This window comes from Passer montanus, unplaced genomic scaffold (genome assembly GCF_014805655.1).
Source record: "Passer montanus isolate IOZ18808 unplaced genomic scaffold, ASM1480565v1 scaffold70, whole genome shotgun sequence".
Classification (NCBI taxonomy): Eukaryota; Metazoa; Chordata; class Aves; order Passeriformes; family Passeridae; genus Passer; species Passer montanus.
The window spans coordinates 2,590,234-2,609,036 of record NW_024372148.1 but is presented as its reverse complement, the minus strand read 5'-3'; the positions used below and the strand labels follow the sequence as shown (position 1 = coordinate 2,609,036).

The following is an 18,803-nucleotide window of genomic DNA, read 5'->3' as shown; positions in this document are numbered from 1 at the left end:
TGGAAAGTCAATGGTGAGGCTGCCCTCGGTGCTGACAGCCAAACGCGGCCAAAGGAACGTGCTATGGCTCCCGGGAAAGCCCGCAGTGCAAATGGTCAGCAGAGAACAAAAGGAAGGCTGACACCCTGCCATTAATTCAGCCTGTGGTGCCCGAGTACTGACATACACGGTGTATCACTGCCATGGCTCGGAGGAGAATCTTACAGCAGGTGGAGGGCAGGGAACAACTTTCATACTGCCTGGCCCTGCTTTTCCATAGCATCCTGTTCATCGAGTGCTATTTATGCCACAGGATTTTTTTGTGGGAAAATCTAAACCTTCCATGCACTTTTCTTAATTTCATTACAGAATGAACTCCAGCCTGAATTGCGGACATTTTTCAGTTGCGCCTTTTAGTATTATTATTAATATTACTATGAGTATTACTACTAATATTATTCAATAATACAATTGCATTTTATTTTCATAAAATTTTTGAGTCCAAGGTTCAAAGCCCCCCATTCCTCCCCTGCTGCACCCCCATTTTATTTTCATAAAATTTTTGAGTCCAAGGTTCAAAGCCCCCCATTCCTCCCCTGCTGCCCCCCCCAAAAAAAAAAAAGAATTCATGGTTGTTTGCAGACTGTGTTCTGGATGAACCATGTGTGATTTTAAAAGCCTGAAGAGCCTTTCCTGAAAGCTGTTCCAAAAAGCAAGGAGCTGTTTCTGCTTCAAACCCCAGAAAGGAAGTGCCAGGTCCAAGCAGAGTCGCTCAGTGGGGAAAGCCAGCACCAGGGGACAGGGGGTGGCAGGAATGGGACACCCACAGCCCCAAAAGGTGATGTACAGAACCTGCAGACCAGTGAATGGTGCTGCTGGAACGTGTGTACAGCTGCCTTTGCCACTTCCGAATACATCCTGAATTTTTTGTTAAATTGCGCAGATAATTAAAGCCTCTTCATATTTACAGTCTGCTTCATTGGTACCATGAATCCTGTTTTCAGTTACTGTCTGCAAATTCCCTCCCCACGCAATTTCATACTAAGCAATAACACTTCATTTTACATAAGTTTTATCTGATGTCCCCATACAGAGCTGCCAGCTGTACAGCAAATGTGCAGCTCTCAAACTGAGGCCTACTAGGCCACAGGCTCCATCCTGAGATCTGTAAGGCACCTTGCTGTCATTGGCAAGCGTTCCCTGCTATCACCGCTACCATCGCTCCACACCACACACAACTTAAAATCATCTGATTATTAGAATTTGTGGTCCACACTCCATTTTATCCTTTATTTAATCTATCCCCAGATCACACATTTGTTTAAATGTTTTGGCTGGTTTACAAATCATGCAGCCATCTGCACAGTAGGTGTGACACCATTTTTTAGACAAAAGTTACATTACAAAACAACAAAGATAAAGTCATTTGAAATGCTTTGGTGTTTGTTATTCTGCCTGGTTTGCTTGGACCAACTCTAAGAAATAAATAGAATTATCTGTGTAAATCGATGAACATCTATGAAAAACAACACCCAGCAGAACGCAGAGCTTGCTCCATTACCTACGTTAATATCATGACAGCTGAGGAGAGATGACCTGGCCCACTTCTCATCTCTCCTGTACAGATGGCTATTAAAGAGAAAGTATCCCTTTTGTATGGTCCATGCAGAAACCCTTTATGGGCTTTTCAAATAAGCCAGCATTGCCCACAGGAGAGTAGCTTCCTGTTAGTATTAAACAGCCCAGATTTTGCCTATTTTGTAACCCAGGTCCTCATGAAATAAACCTACATTTGCTCAGATTTAACTCCAAATGCTGATTTTCCTGTGTATTTCAATTACATCTCCTCATTTCGCAGACAAGGTGACCAAGTTTCTCTAACTTTTATTCAACTTCTTTTCAGATCTGCCTCTAAACAGCACATTCCCAGGCATTTAAATTATTTCCTGATGCTAAGAGGGTATGATCACTCTCTTCACTATAAATTGACAATTTCAATTTTTTGCAAAAACCAGTGAAAAAAGACTAACAAAAGGAAGTCTTCCCCTCCTTCTTCCTCTAGAATGTAGATCTATATCTTTGGATCCTTTTTCTCCAAATCTCAGCTAAGAGGGACTTTACAATATCAGATTTACTGTAGAGTGATCAAACTGACATTCTGAAGATTTATTACTTGAGGTCAACATGGTGCAACAAGTATTAGTTGCTCAGCACAGCTTTCTGCATAAGTGAAAGAAAAATCATGGGGTTTTAATGACCTTAGGCATTAGACAAATAATAGAATGTGTGAATGCCACATGCTATTACAACCATACAAGAATTTTCTTAGGCTGATTTCCAGAAAGCTGATTGAAGTATTTCCTTTGTCTTGACATCAGTGATGTTGTCCACATGTACCATAATGTACACTGCACAAATGTGAGGCAAATAAGATGATTTATTTTTATAGGTTTATTATGCATGCTGTTAATACATGCATAATTCAAACATGCACATCCACACAACACAGAAGCATATATACATATCACTGTCCCTGAAAAAATCGAAAATCATGAGTTGCACCAAAATGTGTCTTTACCTCTTCTAATGGTTACATGCCACTTGTTATTTTAAAAAACAGTGGTAAAATTTCTTTGCAGAGAAGTTAAAATGTTAGATCACATTTTCTATATATCTTTCTTTTTAAACTCCAATTGTTTCAGCATAGATTTGGTTACTTGGGATTTGATGAAGTATTTATTTACTGGTGCAAACTAGAATTCCTCTAGTCAGCTGCAGGATTGTCTCATCCTGTTTTCCCATTTGCTTTCTAACTTTAGTGCTCAGTACCTTTTTTTCCATTCTCTTCACTTCCTCCTCCCGCTCACACCTGCTACCCTGCTCAATGCCACATAACGTCCTTCACTCAGAGACAAACACTCCTCAACAGACTACACAAGATGGGTTTTATACATGATACTGAAAGGGTTAAAGAAAGAGAAGTCTGTTTACTTATCAGAAATGACATATTTAGAAACTGTCTAAACTAGGGCTTCAAAAAGGTACTGAATCCTTCCCCTTTGCTCCCCAACTCTTCAGAGGGGCAGTGGTTCTTGCTATTACACTGGGGCTTGTTTTCTCCATCAACAAAAGTAGCAGCAAACTACAAAGATTGTGGCTGTTTCCCCTTTTATCATTCTCTTTGTCAGCCTGATCAGTCCTCAATGGTAAATGTGCTGCTCTGTTGTGCACAGCCAGCGGCTCGCAATTTGCTCACTATGTTTCATGAGACAGTTGTTTGTGGCTGTTTGGAACACATTTACCTCTTTGGGGATTTATGCGCTAGTTGCAATGCCAACCTCCATAGTGATAGAAATTTCTTTCTAACTAAAATAGATAATTAGAAGCTGGTAATTATTGGTCAAGAATTATCAGAGTGAAAAAAATTAAGCTCTTCATAAATAGTTCTTGGCAATGTCATCTCTTTACATTATCTCATGCTTAACAGCACTTTACTCAGAGCACTTACAAATTTACACTACTGCTGTTGAGCCCCATAATTTTATACAGAATAATTCCTTTCCTGAATTCCCCCAATTCTGAGCCATGATGTATATGCATGTGTGCAAAATCCTAGGCAACTGCTGCAGCAACTGTTTAGTCTATTTACACCGAGCTGCATCAGATATTACAGATGCAAAGGAACCAGTTGAAGATGAAACAATGTTTAGCATGTCTGCTTAAAATAACAGTGAAAACAATAGGAAGAGCAGCAGAGTGCATCAAACAACACAAACAATGGCAGACTCTTTTCATACTCTCTCAGGTCAAATGCCAACCGTAAACTATGTGATGAAAACAAAGGAATGCTCAAAAGCTTCTTTTCCACAGACACCATGTACCCAGAAATAGAATTTTCTCAAAGAAAGTTGCTAAAAGTGGTATGTATTCCGTCAGATAAAAAAGGTAGAAGAAAGACAACTGAAGAAATACCATTTATGCCAATATTTTCTAAACCCATATGAAACCTGGATTTATGTTTCGTCTTTTCCCACCTAAAAGCTGGAAGCTGTTTCACCCACAAATTTCAATACACACACCAAGAGACAAGTCTTAATTTGGCAATCATCCTTACAGTTATCCAAACAAAAGTACATGCCTACATCTAGGTCCAAAATAATGCCAAAATACAGGACTATGCCACACTATGCCTTGCTTTCTGTCTGCTAGCATACCCTAGCCTAGCCTGACTCAGTGTGTAGTTTAAGCTAACACAGGCTCTGCTTGATGAAACACAGTGTCTGGAAATGTGTGGACAGATCTGGTAGTCAGAGCTGTCAAACTTTAGCTCACTTAATGCAAGCAAGGGATTCCACTTCTATGCCTCTTTGTCCTCTTCCATTCAAAGAAAGAGTCTTACTGCCCCATCCCATCATTAAGATGTTGGGAAGACTGGATTAAAGGCTGCAGAGCAGTTCTAAAATGGAAAGTTCTGGAAGTAGTAAATGTGTAAAGGAAAGCTGCCCCTAAGACATCTTTTTATTACATAACTTGTATAATGTAAATTGCATTGTTGCCAAAGATACTTAAGGTTACACTTCACTGGGTCATCAGCAGATTTTATTTTCCATTAGGTGGCATAATCCCTCTTGTTGAATTGATTGAAATGTATAATAAAATCTGAAAAAATGCTATATGCTCTCCTAACAAAGAAGAGTAAGAGGCTTTTCAAATAGCCTCTAATCCCTCTTCCCCTGCTAAATGTCTAGTTGAGATTATATTTGATTAGACAAAAACACACATATACATACAACCTAAAAATACCTACCCTCAGTGGAGCTATTTTAGCCAACAAAGTAATTCCAGTTGCCTTATTTAAAAGCCTGAGTTTCACACTGGGATTTTATAAGTATAGCTTTGCCTCAGTGACCTTCCATAATGCAACTTCTGTCTGTGGATGCTAGTGACATGAACTCAGTTTACATCTTGGGATCATGTTCAAGGGACACAGTGATTAGATGGGACACCATCAACTTCTCCAGGCTTTCAAACTGCATCATGATGTTGAGCAGCAACAGTTTCCCTCACCTGGCTGAGCATTATCTCTATCAGTGGTTCCCACTCATTTCTGTGGGGAATTTGGCAGATGACTTTCCACTTTCACATTTGTCCCATGTCCCAGCTCCCTTCCCTTTTCTCTTTTCTCTGAATTATGATTATGGAGTCCTTCAGGTAAGAAGACACTAAATCTGTCAATAGCCACAACACAGATAATGGGAATGTTTTACTATGAGAGGAAATAACAGTTCCTGACACTGTGCAATGGTGTCTATGAAGGCATTTATTGCCGCTACATCTGATCTAGGGATTATATCACACCATTTGACTTTTAACTCCTGCCTTGCCACATTAACTTCCCCCTCTCTTGCATTTAAATTCCTTCCTTTCTCTGTATCTTCCTGAAGCTTCCATACTTTCCTTTTCCCAAAGAATCAAGGAAACTACATCCTGTTCTGCCAATCACCTACTAGGAAATCAGGGCAAGAAGACACATTTTAGCATATACATGTAAAAAAGGGAGGGACCGATATCTTTAGGAAACCTGTTTTGTTTGTTTGTTTGTTTAATGTACTGTATCAACAAGCCAATATTCACTCCAGTGCTTAATCTAGTATATTTCTCAATCTACATATTGATATGCATGCAGGTAACTACACGTATATATTATATATATTCACACAAACGTGTTTGTGTGCATGTTTTCTGTATTATGTATAAATTCTGTTACAATACGTACACATGTACATAAACTAAGCCTGGTTAAAAACAGCTTGATGTGACCCCTTGAACCTTCCTTTCTAGACAGAATGTGGTCTTGGAAAAAGGCCTGTGAACAATGATATAAATTAAAGGGGAGGGGGGAGAGTGAAATTAGAAAGATAGCTAAGGAAAAAATCCAATTAGTGGTAAGAAGACTAACAGAATTGGAGATCAGAAATTATTTTTCCTTGCGCTTCGATTCCGAGGTCACATTCAAAACTCTCCAGAATGCTGATATTCCTTTCACTCCACCCCAACACAAAATCCCCTCACATTTGCTTAATCGAGGCTACATCATTAGGAGCTGCACTGTTAAGTCTGGCAGTGCAGATAAGAATCTTCCACTGAACACAGATTACCACACGCATGACCGGCAAATCTCCCTGCATGTTTTGCAAGCTCCTTTATTTCACTGGGAAGATTTAATATTAAGCACGTTTAAATCTGTGTCACTATGGTTATGTCATGAAGTAATATCATGCATGATTAGATAGAACAGAGACAAAACAATTAAATATTTTTTTAAAGATTCTCTTTCTTATTCAACCTCATTCAGCTTTAAGAAATTAAATACAGGCAGTTAATAGCTCAGTTTAAGAAAATATGTCTTTTCAGATCTGCAGGCTGAAGCCAGCTAAATGGATTTGTCCTGCTTTACTGGCTCTCTCCCTATTTTGCTCCTCCCATTCTGACTCTTTAATAAAACTCATCCAGAAAATAGAGGGAAAAATAAATCTGAGTATTTAATGAAATAAGTAAGCTCCTATTCTAAAAATGAGAGGCACCTGGGAAGAGGGTAGCAAGCAAACACATCATCAATTCTAGCATCATCCCTTATAAACAGTATCCCTATTCCCCATCAAGTTTCAGCATGACTGTATGCTACAATTAAGAACATTTCAAACATTGGGCTCAAATAAAGCAGCAGAAATGGTGAATTCTGTTGTTAGTAGTACCCTACTTTTAAATTCCATCACTGACACAGATTGAATACTCTGAAGCAGCTCAAATTTTCTCCTATCCAAAAACACAAGATATTAAAACTAATAGGCTTGTCCTAACAGGCAAATGGCTTGTCTCCTTTACAAAACCAGTTTGTCATTTTTATTTGATCGTTTTTATGAAAAATGTAAAATGTTTACGCTCTAAATGTGTAACAACTTAAATAAAGTAGCCACAGAAATGGGCCATTAAGTTTTGGCAGATAACTTTCTTTTACAGTGCAGCCAAATTGCTAAGTGTTCATGGAAGAAATCTGCATGTTACCTCAAAACAAAAAAAATTACTGCCAAACTGGAAAGTGGAAAAATCAAGCAAATTCTCTTCTGTTGGATATATAATTACCAAATTCTATACCATATTTTTTGTTCTGTGCTTTGCAAGATTTTCTGCTATTTTAGCAAGAAAACCAGAGTAAGAGAAGCAGGAGTAAAAAAAAAAATCAGTGGTATCCATCTCTGTTTTGAAAAGCAAAATTCAGAAAAAAGACCAAAAAAAGCCAGGAGACAATCCTGGCAATGTTATCTTATTAGTGAGCAAATGATGTGCTTGATAAATTTAATTGGCTGATAGAACTCTTAGTGCTATTACTGAGTAGTTACCAAATTGAAAACATTATGGGTAAACCTGGGGGAATCAGCAAATAATAGGAAAATATGAATATCAAAGAAAAAGCAGCTTTTGTTTTATTCCAATTTACAACTGTAACAGCTTTGTAAACATCAGGATTCAGGAATTCTAAAAGACATTTTTTAAAAGCTTGTACCTTAAAGAGTGTATTTCATTATTGTATACTATAATTCCTTACTTTTTCAAATAATTTATAGGATTTAATTGTATAGAGATACACTCAGGATTTTTTCCCAGACTGCTCAAACATAACAAACAATACTATTTTATGGCCATTTGAATTATTTATGTTTCCTAATGACAAAAATTCACCAGTTTTGATTTTGGTACTGAGGTGCTTGAGAAGTACACAGTAGTGTCATTACCATAATAACTTCTGAAATTAAAACCTGTCTAAAACTCTACGGAAAGCTAACATCCAGTTCATTAACCATTCCTGTTAGTTTGTTTTCAATAATGCAAAAATGATTAGAAGTTTAATTTGCTAATCACCTGTGTTTTGACTGGCAGTGGATATATAATTCTCTGCAGAAGTCTAAACTAGCCCTTGCAGAAAATAAAATATGCTAATGCTTTATCAAGTCTAATAATATGAATAAAAAAATCAATCATGCCTAGGTTAATCATTGATGGATCCACAATTAATTTCTCCTTAACTCTGTTTAATTTTAGAGACAATGGTGATAATGAGAAAGAAAAAATGGCTATTTGTCTTTGAGAAATTTTAGTGCTCACTTACCAATCATGTGGTTTGCAACATGAACTTGGATATCCCATTCATTGTAGAAAACCATCTGACATTTGATGCACTGGTAGGTCTTCTTCTAAAGAAACAAGGGTAGATAAAATTTACTCACACATACAGTTGTAATAATTTCATTATAACTCAAAATACCAAGTTCACAGTGGTCATTTAAAGCTCTCCAGCAGTGCTTCCATTAAGGCTTAATTATTAATATTAAAACAATAACACTCTGCAGGCCATGTAGGACCTTTCATTTGAGTTTTCTGAAACTTGGTAGAGATTGTTGTCCTAGCTACATGAACACATCAGTACTGCTAAAACATCAGCATCACACTCATGGAAGGCAAAATGGAATGAGGATATATGGCATGTAAGTCAAACACTGAAATCAATGTGGATCCTTCATTTAAACCAATGGATTAGATCCACTACAGAACAAGGAAGAAGCCAGGAAAAGAACATGGAAATGAGAAATATGCTTCTCTCATTTTCAGTGGGGCTGCAGAATCTCCTCTGCACCATACATTTTAAATGATCCATCAGGCTGAAATTTTTCAAGGAGGAAAACCTCCCAGCTAGTCTGGACAAAGAGTCCCTATATCAGGGTATTTGCTTCAATAATATCTATTGGCAAGTCTGTACTAAAACTGGGAAGCCTGACTGGAAACTAGCCAGAGACCATGCCTTCTGGCCACATTAGATTGGGCTTCACTTACTTAAAAATCTTGGTGTATACAGCTCAAATTTCATTATAAACCAGGGAATGCATTACTCTGCTCAATTTGGTGCAGAGAACACATTTTTCATTTCCGTCGTGATGTCTTTCAAAAAAGATCTGCTCTTTCACTTTTCTACAAGGTATATAACTTATCCAAGGCATTTCAACATCCTAAAAATGTAACTGCATTTTCTCTTATTATTTTTCTTGATCTGAATTGGCCAGAGAGTTGACGTTGGAAAGCATTGTTTTAAAAGTGAAAACTAAGAGTATATTCAAAGTAAGGTTATTTTTTCCTTCATAAGACTTAAAATCTGCAGTTATCCAGGCATCTAATGAGACAAGCCAGATTCATAACATTATTCAACTGCATAATTGCAGTATCAAGGACTCAAGTCCTAAGGTAACAGTCCTGAAGAGCTCAATTCTTGTTTTGAAGATGCAATATTGTCAAGGTAAGCCCTGAACTGCCACATCAAGGCAGTAACTCAAGAGACACAGATCTTTCTGTACAGCCACAGGCACCTTGCCTACATCAGCAAAAAGAAGAAAAAAACACAGAAAACCACATATTTTTTAAAGAATGTAAAGTCACAAGAAGCTGGCACAGATGTATTAAATTGCAGATTTCCCATATCTGCAGTTGGAGAAGACATAGGGTTCACTGGATAAGGTGCATCAAAAATACAGCCTCTCTTGTATATATTTATCTTGTGAAGAGTTTTATGCAGCTGGTATTATCAATTATATTTTTTAAAAGGTGTTGGCTCTTTTTACCTGACTCCAAACAGTAATAAAGTCTTGCTGGATGTATTATCAGCATCTAAATTTAGGTACCTCGTCCCAGACAGATAAAGTGGCCATCTATTAACTATTTTTCTACTTCAAGGCTGTAGGCAGGAATATAAAGACCTTTTCAAATATATGTTGTTTTGTCTTATCAAGTTAACTGAAAAATTAGTGACTAATCAAAGTCAGCTCTGAAATCAAGTGTTCCTGTGGGCTCCTCTTTACAAATCTCCCATTGCTTCACATGCACAGAGGATATTTTAATTTTCTCAATGACAATAAAATGTGCTGTGTCTCTTCATGGTGGAAACAATGATAAGCTTTTTTTGCTGTTTTTCATTTAAATTAACCTTAGTTTTTAAAAATTTAACCAAGTTAAATCGTCATGTAGATAACCAAAAATCAATTGACATTAAGAAACCAAATCTGCTTTGACTTAGTGTTACTATTACTATTTGTGAAGCCAGCTGCTTTTAAAGATAAAATATTTTTTCTCTTTTTTCACTCTTGTAACAATTCTGGTGTCATTGGTGGAAAATCAGATTCAGTCTAAGGATTTCCTATTACATGTTGGTAAATTTAACCTTACTGCACTACATCTAGATCTAGCAAAGACCTCTAAATAATGACAGTGAAAATCAACGATTTATTATGCTAAGCTCTTTACAAGATGCTCTTTGATGCTGACATATAGAACAACAATATTGCATAAATAACAATCACTCTCCCTTTTTTAAAAACATTGTTTCCCTTTAGAACTAGTTAGAAAATATTTCTTACTCCCTGATGACTGCCACTATGTATTGTTTATTAGCATACCCCTAGCATTATTCCTGATATGTGACTTTGTTGAAAAACAAAGAAACATAAATGTAATGGCTGGTCTTTTCTCTTGTTAGCAGAGCAATGCAGAGTGCATGTCAAGAATTGTCAGCAAAATTATGACTGATGTACATAAAGACAACACATACAAAGGTTGGGGATTTTTTGAAGTCAAATGCTAAAAAGTAAAGTGATTTGACAACAACAAAAAATAATAATTTACTACCACTTAATAGCCTGTTCAAAATAATCTGACATATTTGCAGAATCACACACAGAGTTTTTCTTTTTATCATGAAGAGAAGATTGTTTTTGTGACTGCTGCTTGATCAAGCACTAGTTCTTTTTTGTTTCTGAGCATACTCTAAAATGTTGACATCAACTTTTATTAGCTCAATACACACTCATCTCAAAGTGTCTAAACTTGTGCATGATTAAGTTTTTATTTTAAAAGCATACTCAGTAAATTCCATTTACTCCTAGATTTTCAAAGTGATCAAACACAGTCATTTTAACACCATGTTGAACAAAACCCACATACTTATTTCCATATGTTTCACATTCTAAGGAAGTCCTTGCTTGCTGCAAGTTGCACATTAGTCTCACAAGCTTTGTCAGAATCATGGGACTCATAACTGCTCACGGGAGTTGATGGGTCCTGATGTGCTTCATGGCTGATCCCAATTCCCTCCTTGGGTGCGATCTGGGGGGAGACCTAGCCCCTCCTCACACTGTGTTCCCAAAAAGAGGAAACTTGGAGAAATAAGACAGAAGAGCCCTGAGGTATTGCAGCTCCATGCCCCTTGCCTGGACAGGAAGGAAAGAAGCCTTGCAGCACTTTTGTGACACACTACAGAAGAAAAATTGGATTGTGACTCAAGGAGGCATTTGAATTTCTCTCGAGTACCTTCAGCCTTTGCAGTGCAACATGGCTCTAAACAGAAACGAGCTCAGGGCTGTGACAGCCATCCTTGCCTTGTCCTGCTGCAGCTGTTTGCAGCAGGGAACTCTTGCTGAGCTCCCTTGCCCCTCTGCCCAAGCCACCAGCATGTGGAGGACTCAGCAGGACAGATCAGGCACCCCAGGCCTTGCTGCTGCAACTCATTGCCCTCAGCATATCCATTCCACACAATGAAGAGTGGTCAGTTAAGGGCACTTACACCCTGACCTGCCACAGCTGCTTTTCCCAAAGGATACCTGTCAGTCTCCTGAGGAGACGGGAGAATGACAAGGTTGTCATTCTTCCCTACAAACACAGAAAAAAAAAAGCTGACACATGTTTCCTGTAAGAGAGTAATTTCAAATCAGCAAGGGTGGGCCACAGAATGCTCTTGCCAGTACATTTCTGTACGGACTCAGACAGAACCAGTTCAGTAAATGGAGAAGAAGCAACGTGTTCTAAACTGTGCCATCTTGCAAAAACTCCCAAGGATTTGTTCCAGAGGAGAAAGGCACATGTGATTAAGAACATGGTTTAACTTTTTCCTACTATTATTATTATTATTATTATTATTATTATTATTATCACCTCATTTTTTAATAAAAACTCTCCAATCAGCAAGCCCATAATCCTTCACTGAACCTCCTTCTGTCAAGAACCTAAGTACCAATTTGTCTCCTCCATGCTGAGTGTAGATCTGAGACCCAAGTCATTCCTGGGACCATTCAAAATCACTATAGAAGAGTAACTGCTTGGACAAACGTCTCACAAGACCATTGGGTTCCTGTTGCATTCCTGTTTTCACAACCATTTTAAAGGCTTCTAGCATTCAAATCTCCTCTGTGACTTCATTTAAAGAGCTTTGGATTGGGCATATGCATGTGTCTCCCTAACCTTTTGAATAATTAATATCACCGAGACCTTTAAATATTGTCCCAATCCTCACTTACCACTCCGCAGTTTTCTGAATTTCTTTTCTATAAAGGTGCCCATGTCATGCGAAATGAGACTTTGCTGCTTTTATAAACAGTCCAGGAATACAAACTTTCAATTGGTATTTCAATTTTGTGAACAGAATTTTATTTGCTTTGCTTTTATAAATAAGGCAAAACAACTAATAACCACACTGCTAGAGGATTTACAGTTCTACTCAGAAGTGCTTCAAAAGTATGCAGAAAATACTTCTGTGTAGACTTTTGTGCCCTCTGACTGTCTGAGGTACTGATACATTCTTTTATTTCTATTCCCTAGCCTCATTATATTACTTGAAAATGAACTGCATATGCTACTTATCGGCTCATGCTCCACCTCCTTGTCAAAATCATTCAGTATTTTATCACTTGCCTATTTTGTTCTGACATTTCCCCAGTTTTGTACTATCAGGGAATTTCATCACCTTACTAGTTATTCTTTCTTCCAGACTACTGATATGCTGCATAAGTTCAACAAAATTGGTGCAAATAATGATTCTTAAGGCTTTCCATTATTTATACCCCTCCAAACCAACCTGCGTCAATTCACAAGACTCCCATGCTTTCTGTACCCAAGATCATGTTTCTTTTCTTTTTTAATCAAAGAAAGTATCTCTCCCTATGCCGTACTTATTCACCCAACAGATTAGTCTTTTGTGCTATACAGTTTCAAAAGCTTTGCTAAAATCCTGGTAAATCATGTTTATAGGCTTCTCTGTCAGCACTTGTGGCTATCCTCTAAAAATACTCTTTATTGAAAATTTTAAGTGTGATCCTCCCTCTGTGAATCTTTGCCCTCTATCCTTCATTAAATCCAAACTTTCTTCTATCGTTTCTTTGATTAGCCTTCCTCTTCTGTTCCTCACTGTTTAAATCAAGTTCACAAACCAGTAACTTCATGCATAAGCCTTATATTCTCTGTTAAATGTTTGTTTAGTGGCCTTTTCCCAGGTTGTTGATGCTTCTTCTTAAAGACCGCAAGTTTATCTGCTTAATGTTTCCTTTTATCTTCAGCAGCTTTCACTGAGAATTTTGGACTGGATATTTTTGTAAGTAATTTATTGTGTATTATACTCCATAATATTACCTCTAATCTGTATTTCATTCTTCTCCATGGGGAGGATATGCCACTAGCTCAAAGACAAAGCATTTGTGTAACAGCACTGGTTTTCTTGATTACATATACCATTTCTGGATCTCCTGTACACATGCCCCTTTTAACTGAATACGTATTTCCTATATGAAATAACCAAAATATCACTTATAGCTTCTAATGCATTAGAAGGTCAGGATTGCAGGCATCCCTAGTTTGTTCTATACTCCTTTCACATTTCTCTTCCTTGCCTGATCAAAAATGGGTTTGATGTGTACCTGTTACCTCACCAATAACCTCCTGTTTACACCTAATTACATTATTTGCCCTTGTCACATTACTGAAGGGGACTTTCAAGGCTTTTCCCCCTCAGTTTTAGCACAGACTGAGTGTATGGATCAATAACAGAGCTGAGACAACCTGCTGTTGCCAAAAAAGAGTGATACCACACTTTTCACATCATCTAATTCCCTTCTCCCATATCAGTCATTCACTCAGTTTCCCTCACCTAAAGGGTGGAGTTAATTCAACCTTTTAAACTGACAGAACAGTAACTTGACAAGAGAAAGTGAACAGCATCCAAGAAAATCATATGAAAATAACAAGTTAAGACACTTAAAACTTGCACAATAACTACAGCAATTTGCCAGTGCTAACTCCTAATGCTGCCAGCTGATTTTTTTACATCATTATTTTATTAAGTATTAGCAGTCTGCCTGGCCCTTCACGATACACAAGAGCAACCACAGTCTTAGCTTTGTCCACTTAGCCATTTTTCATCAGAGTTTAGACTAATTTTGACATTACCTTAATTAAGGACTTCTTTCTTACCTTCCTGGATGCTTATTTTGTCAACCTTAAGCTCTCAGAAAACTAAGCATATGTTAAGCAGTTTCACTGCAAAGTTAGTTATTTATCTTGCTTATGGGACACTGTCATCTTGCTTTTTTTTCTTTTTAACTGATTAATCTCCAACTCTTGTAATTGCTCACACAAAACCCTTTAATTAGTATTTCCTGATTACTTTTAAAAACATGGAGATTTTATGAGTATTTTTCTGTCCTGTTTTCATTTAGCAGGGCCTAAATTATAACAGAGTCTTTGGGTACATGCCTGTGGAAAGAATACAATCAATCCCATAAGGTAAGCAAAATGAAAAATGGAAAGAAACATTATTTTTCCTCATTTCTTTCATTATGGTTACTTACTGCACACACAAAATATATTGAGTCAGAAATACAAATATTCAGTTAGCAGTCCTTACTTCTCTATTCTACTTGAATTCATGGTCTGCTGTTCTGCCTTTCACCTTTATTCTGGAGTCTGTATTTAATCATGTCTGTCTTCAATGTCTTTTAGTTACAAACCTTTTCCTCCCCTAGCTGACTAAGAGCATTAGCTTGCAATGTCTCACATCCCCACACAGAAAAAAACACATCTTGCCACATTTAAAAACTGCATCTCTTCCCTTTGAGATCTCTAATCCTTTAACTCTCACTAGGCCTTTCACGCTCAGTACTGAAGTGAAATACCTGTCAGAAAAGTAACTCTAAAACCTGGCAGCACATGGTTGTATATTTATTTTCTCTCTCAATTACTTCATATTAGGCTTATAAAATTTATGACAACAAACAGCTTAAAGTACTGTGCATTTGATTCCCCCCTTTCTGTCCCCTTACGTTGCACTTAAAACCAAAGGCAATGAGACCCTCTGAAGCCCTAGAGCTGCTAACCCATCCAGGGGCATCCCAACACTCAGCATCTGCGTCAGAGCCGCTGTGTGGCTACAGACATTGAGAAGGAACTATGACCAACATCACACTGATAATTCTGCAGATGAAGTGGCATCAAAGCAAAGGCAATAGAGTTTGACTTGGCAGGTCTGAGACTCAAGAAGCTGATATTCTGAGCAAGCTGATATTTTTTCCCCTTTAAAGTTGGGTTTTTTCCTTTGTTTTTTAAAAAAGGCATACTGAGACAGACTGTCATTCAATAAAGCCACTACTTTCTTCACCAACAATCAGCAACAGATGTAGGCCAATAAAATTAATAGTTTGCAACTACGCACAAGAGAATACTCTTGTCTCTTTTCTCCATCACAGATTTTGTAAAAGCTTTCTGTATTTTAACAGAAAGGCAAAATCAGGAGCTTTTTATACACCTTTTTTTTTTTTTTTTGTAATTTAAACACTACAACCACTTTTCTCCCACTCTGTGGAGAATTAATGCTGATTAATTTCACTTTCCAAAGTGTGACTCAGGACCCTCCCCCTACCCTTAATTGTCCACTTTTAACTCAAACTGAATTCTGCACTATTACTTACCAAGATAATTTAATCCTACAGAATAGAACTTGTGCTCAAAAATATGCAACATTAATATTAATGTACAAACAGAAATATATTACTCATACATAATATATAAGAAATTAATTTTCATTGAAGTATCAAGAGAAGGAGTAAACCCCTTAGATCCTTCTCATGCAATTAGCTCTGCACTTGGGGAAGTCAATGGGACTTCACAAATGAAGGCTTCACATGATAACATGGGCAAGACTGGGGTTTTAAAAAGGCTCTACAAAATATGCCATGAACAGAGTCCTACAATCATATTGCTGTGATTTTGGTTCTACCCTCTATGGATACACTTAGGCCACATCAACGTTAACAAATATAATGGTAGCATCTGAGCTGGCACACAGCTGCTGACACTGCAGTGATGCTTGACTGTGTGCCCAGCTGAAAAACCTCCACTGGGGCAGTGCAGCTGCCCAAGGAAGTGGTGTACCAGCAAAACAAGCACTCTGCTCAGCCACTCTTCAACACTATCCACAATGATTTGTGTCTAACTGGCTTTTTTCCTGTGAAGACATACTCACTCTCCTCCAAGGGAATTAAGGGAACTTCACAGAATTGCTTCTGTCCTATTTCATAATCTTTTACTTTCACATTAATTCTTAAAATACCAGCAGTTCCTCTTAGGTACATCCTGTAAAAAGTTAATGTCTTTTTACATGGGGCTTCAGTTTACCATTTCCCTATCTTAAAAAAAAAAAAAAAAGGATTGCAGAATTTGTTTCAGAAGCAGAATGCCATACTTCTAGGTTTGAAGGACCTCAACCATTCAACCACCATCATACAAACCAGTTGTGAAGCAGGAAGCATATGAGAAATGAGGAACTATGGTTAAGACTGATAGATTGGAAAAATCACCAGGTGATGGAGACACTCTCTGCCTAGGCCTGTGAGAGAAGCACCAAGCAGCAGAACAGGATCAATTACAAGTTGACCACTGTCTGTGACGGTTGCAAGGATTTGTAAGCAGACAGCCATGTTCCTATAGCTTGGCCCTAAACCTATTCCAGCCATCAGAGCAGAAGTTAAGAGGACTGTTGTAGCAGTGGTAAAGCAAACACAAAAGGAAATCTGGAAGCTTGAAGTCTCAGATCACTCTTTGTTGGTGAACCACTCCATTTCCTACTGGAAAATGCACAGAGAAAGAGGTGGCTTTCACGATATGCAAACCCATTAGATATACCTTTTTAGAAAGAATGCTGTGAAACATCTGAATAATAAGTAAAAAACAGAGGAAATGTATCCCAACACAGCACACCAAAACTGTGGACATATAGGGGATAAATACTCCAAAAAAGGGGATAAATACTCCATCCTCTCCTACCTTCCACCTTGTTTTTGAGTACACAAGCAGAAAGTAACTTTGAAATGTCTGCATTTCTAAGTGGCAGTATTTTTAAGACACTCTTCAAAGGCATTTCACAGGCATTAAAAATTATTCATAGACGTGCACATTATTATTGGTAGGACTGAACTGAGATGCTCAGTATCAGCAAGGGCCCTGCCCTTTTATTCACTGACTTATGGAGCCATATACAAAAGTTTAGCCACCAAGGAACAACAGGGTAACATCCACATATACCTGCTAGATGGGCCCAAAGATGGGCAGAGACCACAGAAGAACAAAATGGCTGAGGCTGGTCTCTGGAGATGTTCTGGTTCAGTCCTTCTGTTCAAGAAGGCTCACCTAGAGCCAGACCACATCCAGATGACTTGTGAGTATCTCAAAGGGATACACAACCTGTTTGGGTAACCTCTTCCAGGGTTTGGTTGCCCTGGAAGTGTTTCCTGATGTTCAGAGGGAACCTCCTGTCTGTCCATTTATCTCCTCTGCTTCTTGTCCTAGAATGTCACACGGTGAGGGTGGATGCTAGCAAGAGACACATCTCTGCTGTCACACCCAGCAAAATATGCTGCATAAAATAGTACATGTCATATTTATCCAATAATTTGTAATACCATGCAGGAAACAGTAAAAATGAAAGATGGCTTTGGCAGGAAAAAAGGTACCTCACAGTTTTGAACCACCAGGGTCAACTATCTGCTATCACAGACCTCAAAGAACAGTATTCTTTAACAAGATACTACATGTCAGGTGGTTTCCTTATGTTCATATTGTATAACTTCATGAAACAAGCGGTACTGGGGCTACATACCCATTTTAAATTAATGGTTAGCCCATTTTATTTGCCTCATGACAGAGTTACAAATCTGGGTGTTATGTTTGTTGTACGAGACAAAGTAATACACACATCATATATAACAACTTTATTGAGTAGTGGTGAAAAACAGTTCTCATGTACAGTCACTTAAGAAGAAAGAACCAATCATAGTTTCCTCCTATAACTTCATGTCTTGTGTTCACTTGACTTTCACATATAAAACATATAAACTTCAGATACAACCATCTTCCTGGTTTGGATCTCTTAAAGGCCTCTTTCCTATTTGGATTCTGTTACCTGCTAGGTCACCTCTCTTCCCAAGCATTGTAACTTCATAGGCTTTGAGATTACTATTAATCTATACATTTTTCCCTGAAATTGGCCAAGAGTAGTCCAAAAAGAAGACGTAGAAGTGAGAGAATCCTCTAGAGGTATGCAAACCAGCAGACAAATAGAGATATGTTATGATTTTCTGTGTCTTGTTCCTAAAGATGATCAGGCAAGAAAATTGTGTGAAATTTCTTCTAGTTTCTACTCAGTTCTGAGATCAGAATACAAACACTCATCACTACTGTGATTTTCCTCTGGGGCTGTGCAGAAATTGTGGCAGAAATTGTGTTCTACACCAGCCAGTTGGCCAGCAGGTACAAGTAAAGGAAAAGCCCCAAGAGGACAGTGAACACAACTGAGCTATAGGAGCATGCACCTCATGGATGTTTTGTCTCATAAAGCTTTGCTGAATCTACATTTGCTCTCTCTAGAGATCCTAAAGGACTTAATCCACATTCCTGTGTCCCTCTCC

General features: G+C 37.9%; 1 protein-coding gene across 16 annotated transcripts in view; it reads right to left on the bottom strand.

Moving 5' to 3' along the window:
- ZNF521 (zinc finger protein 521) overlaps window positions 1–18,803 on the bottom strand; it is a 230,191-nt gene that overhangs the window by 110,102 nt on the left and 101,286 nt on the right. For all 16 annotated transcript variants that reach the window (XM_039730096.1, XM_039730097.1, XM_039730099.1 and 13 more), the window contains one exon: window positions 8,147–8,231. In XM_039730096.1, coding sequence (XP_039586030.1) covers window positions 8,147–8,231 — 85 coding nt within the window. The remainder of the gene's footprint in view (window positions 1–8,146; window positions 8,232–18,803) is intronic.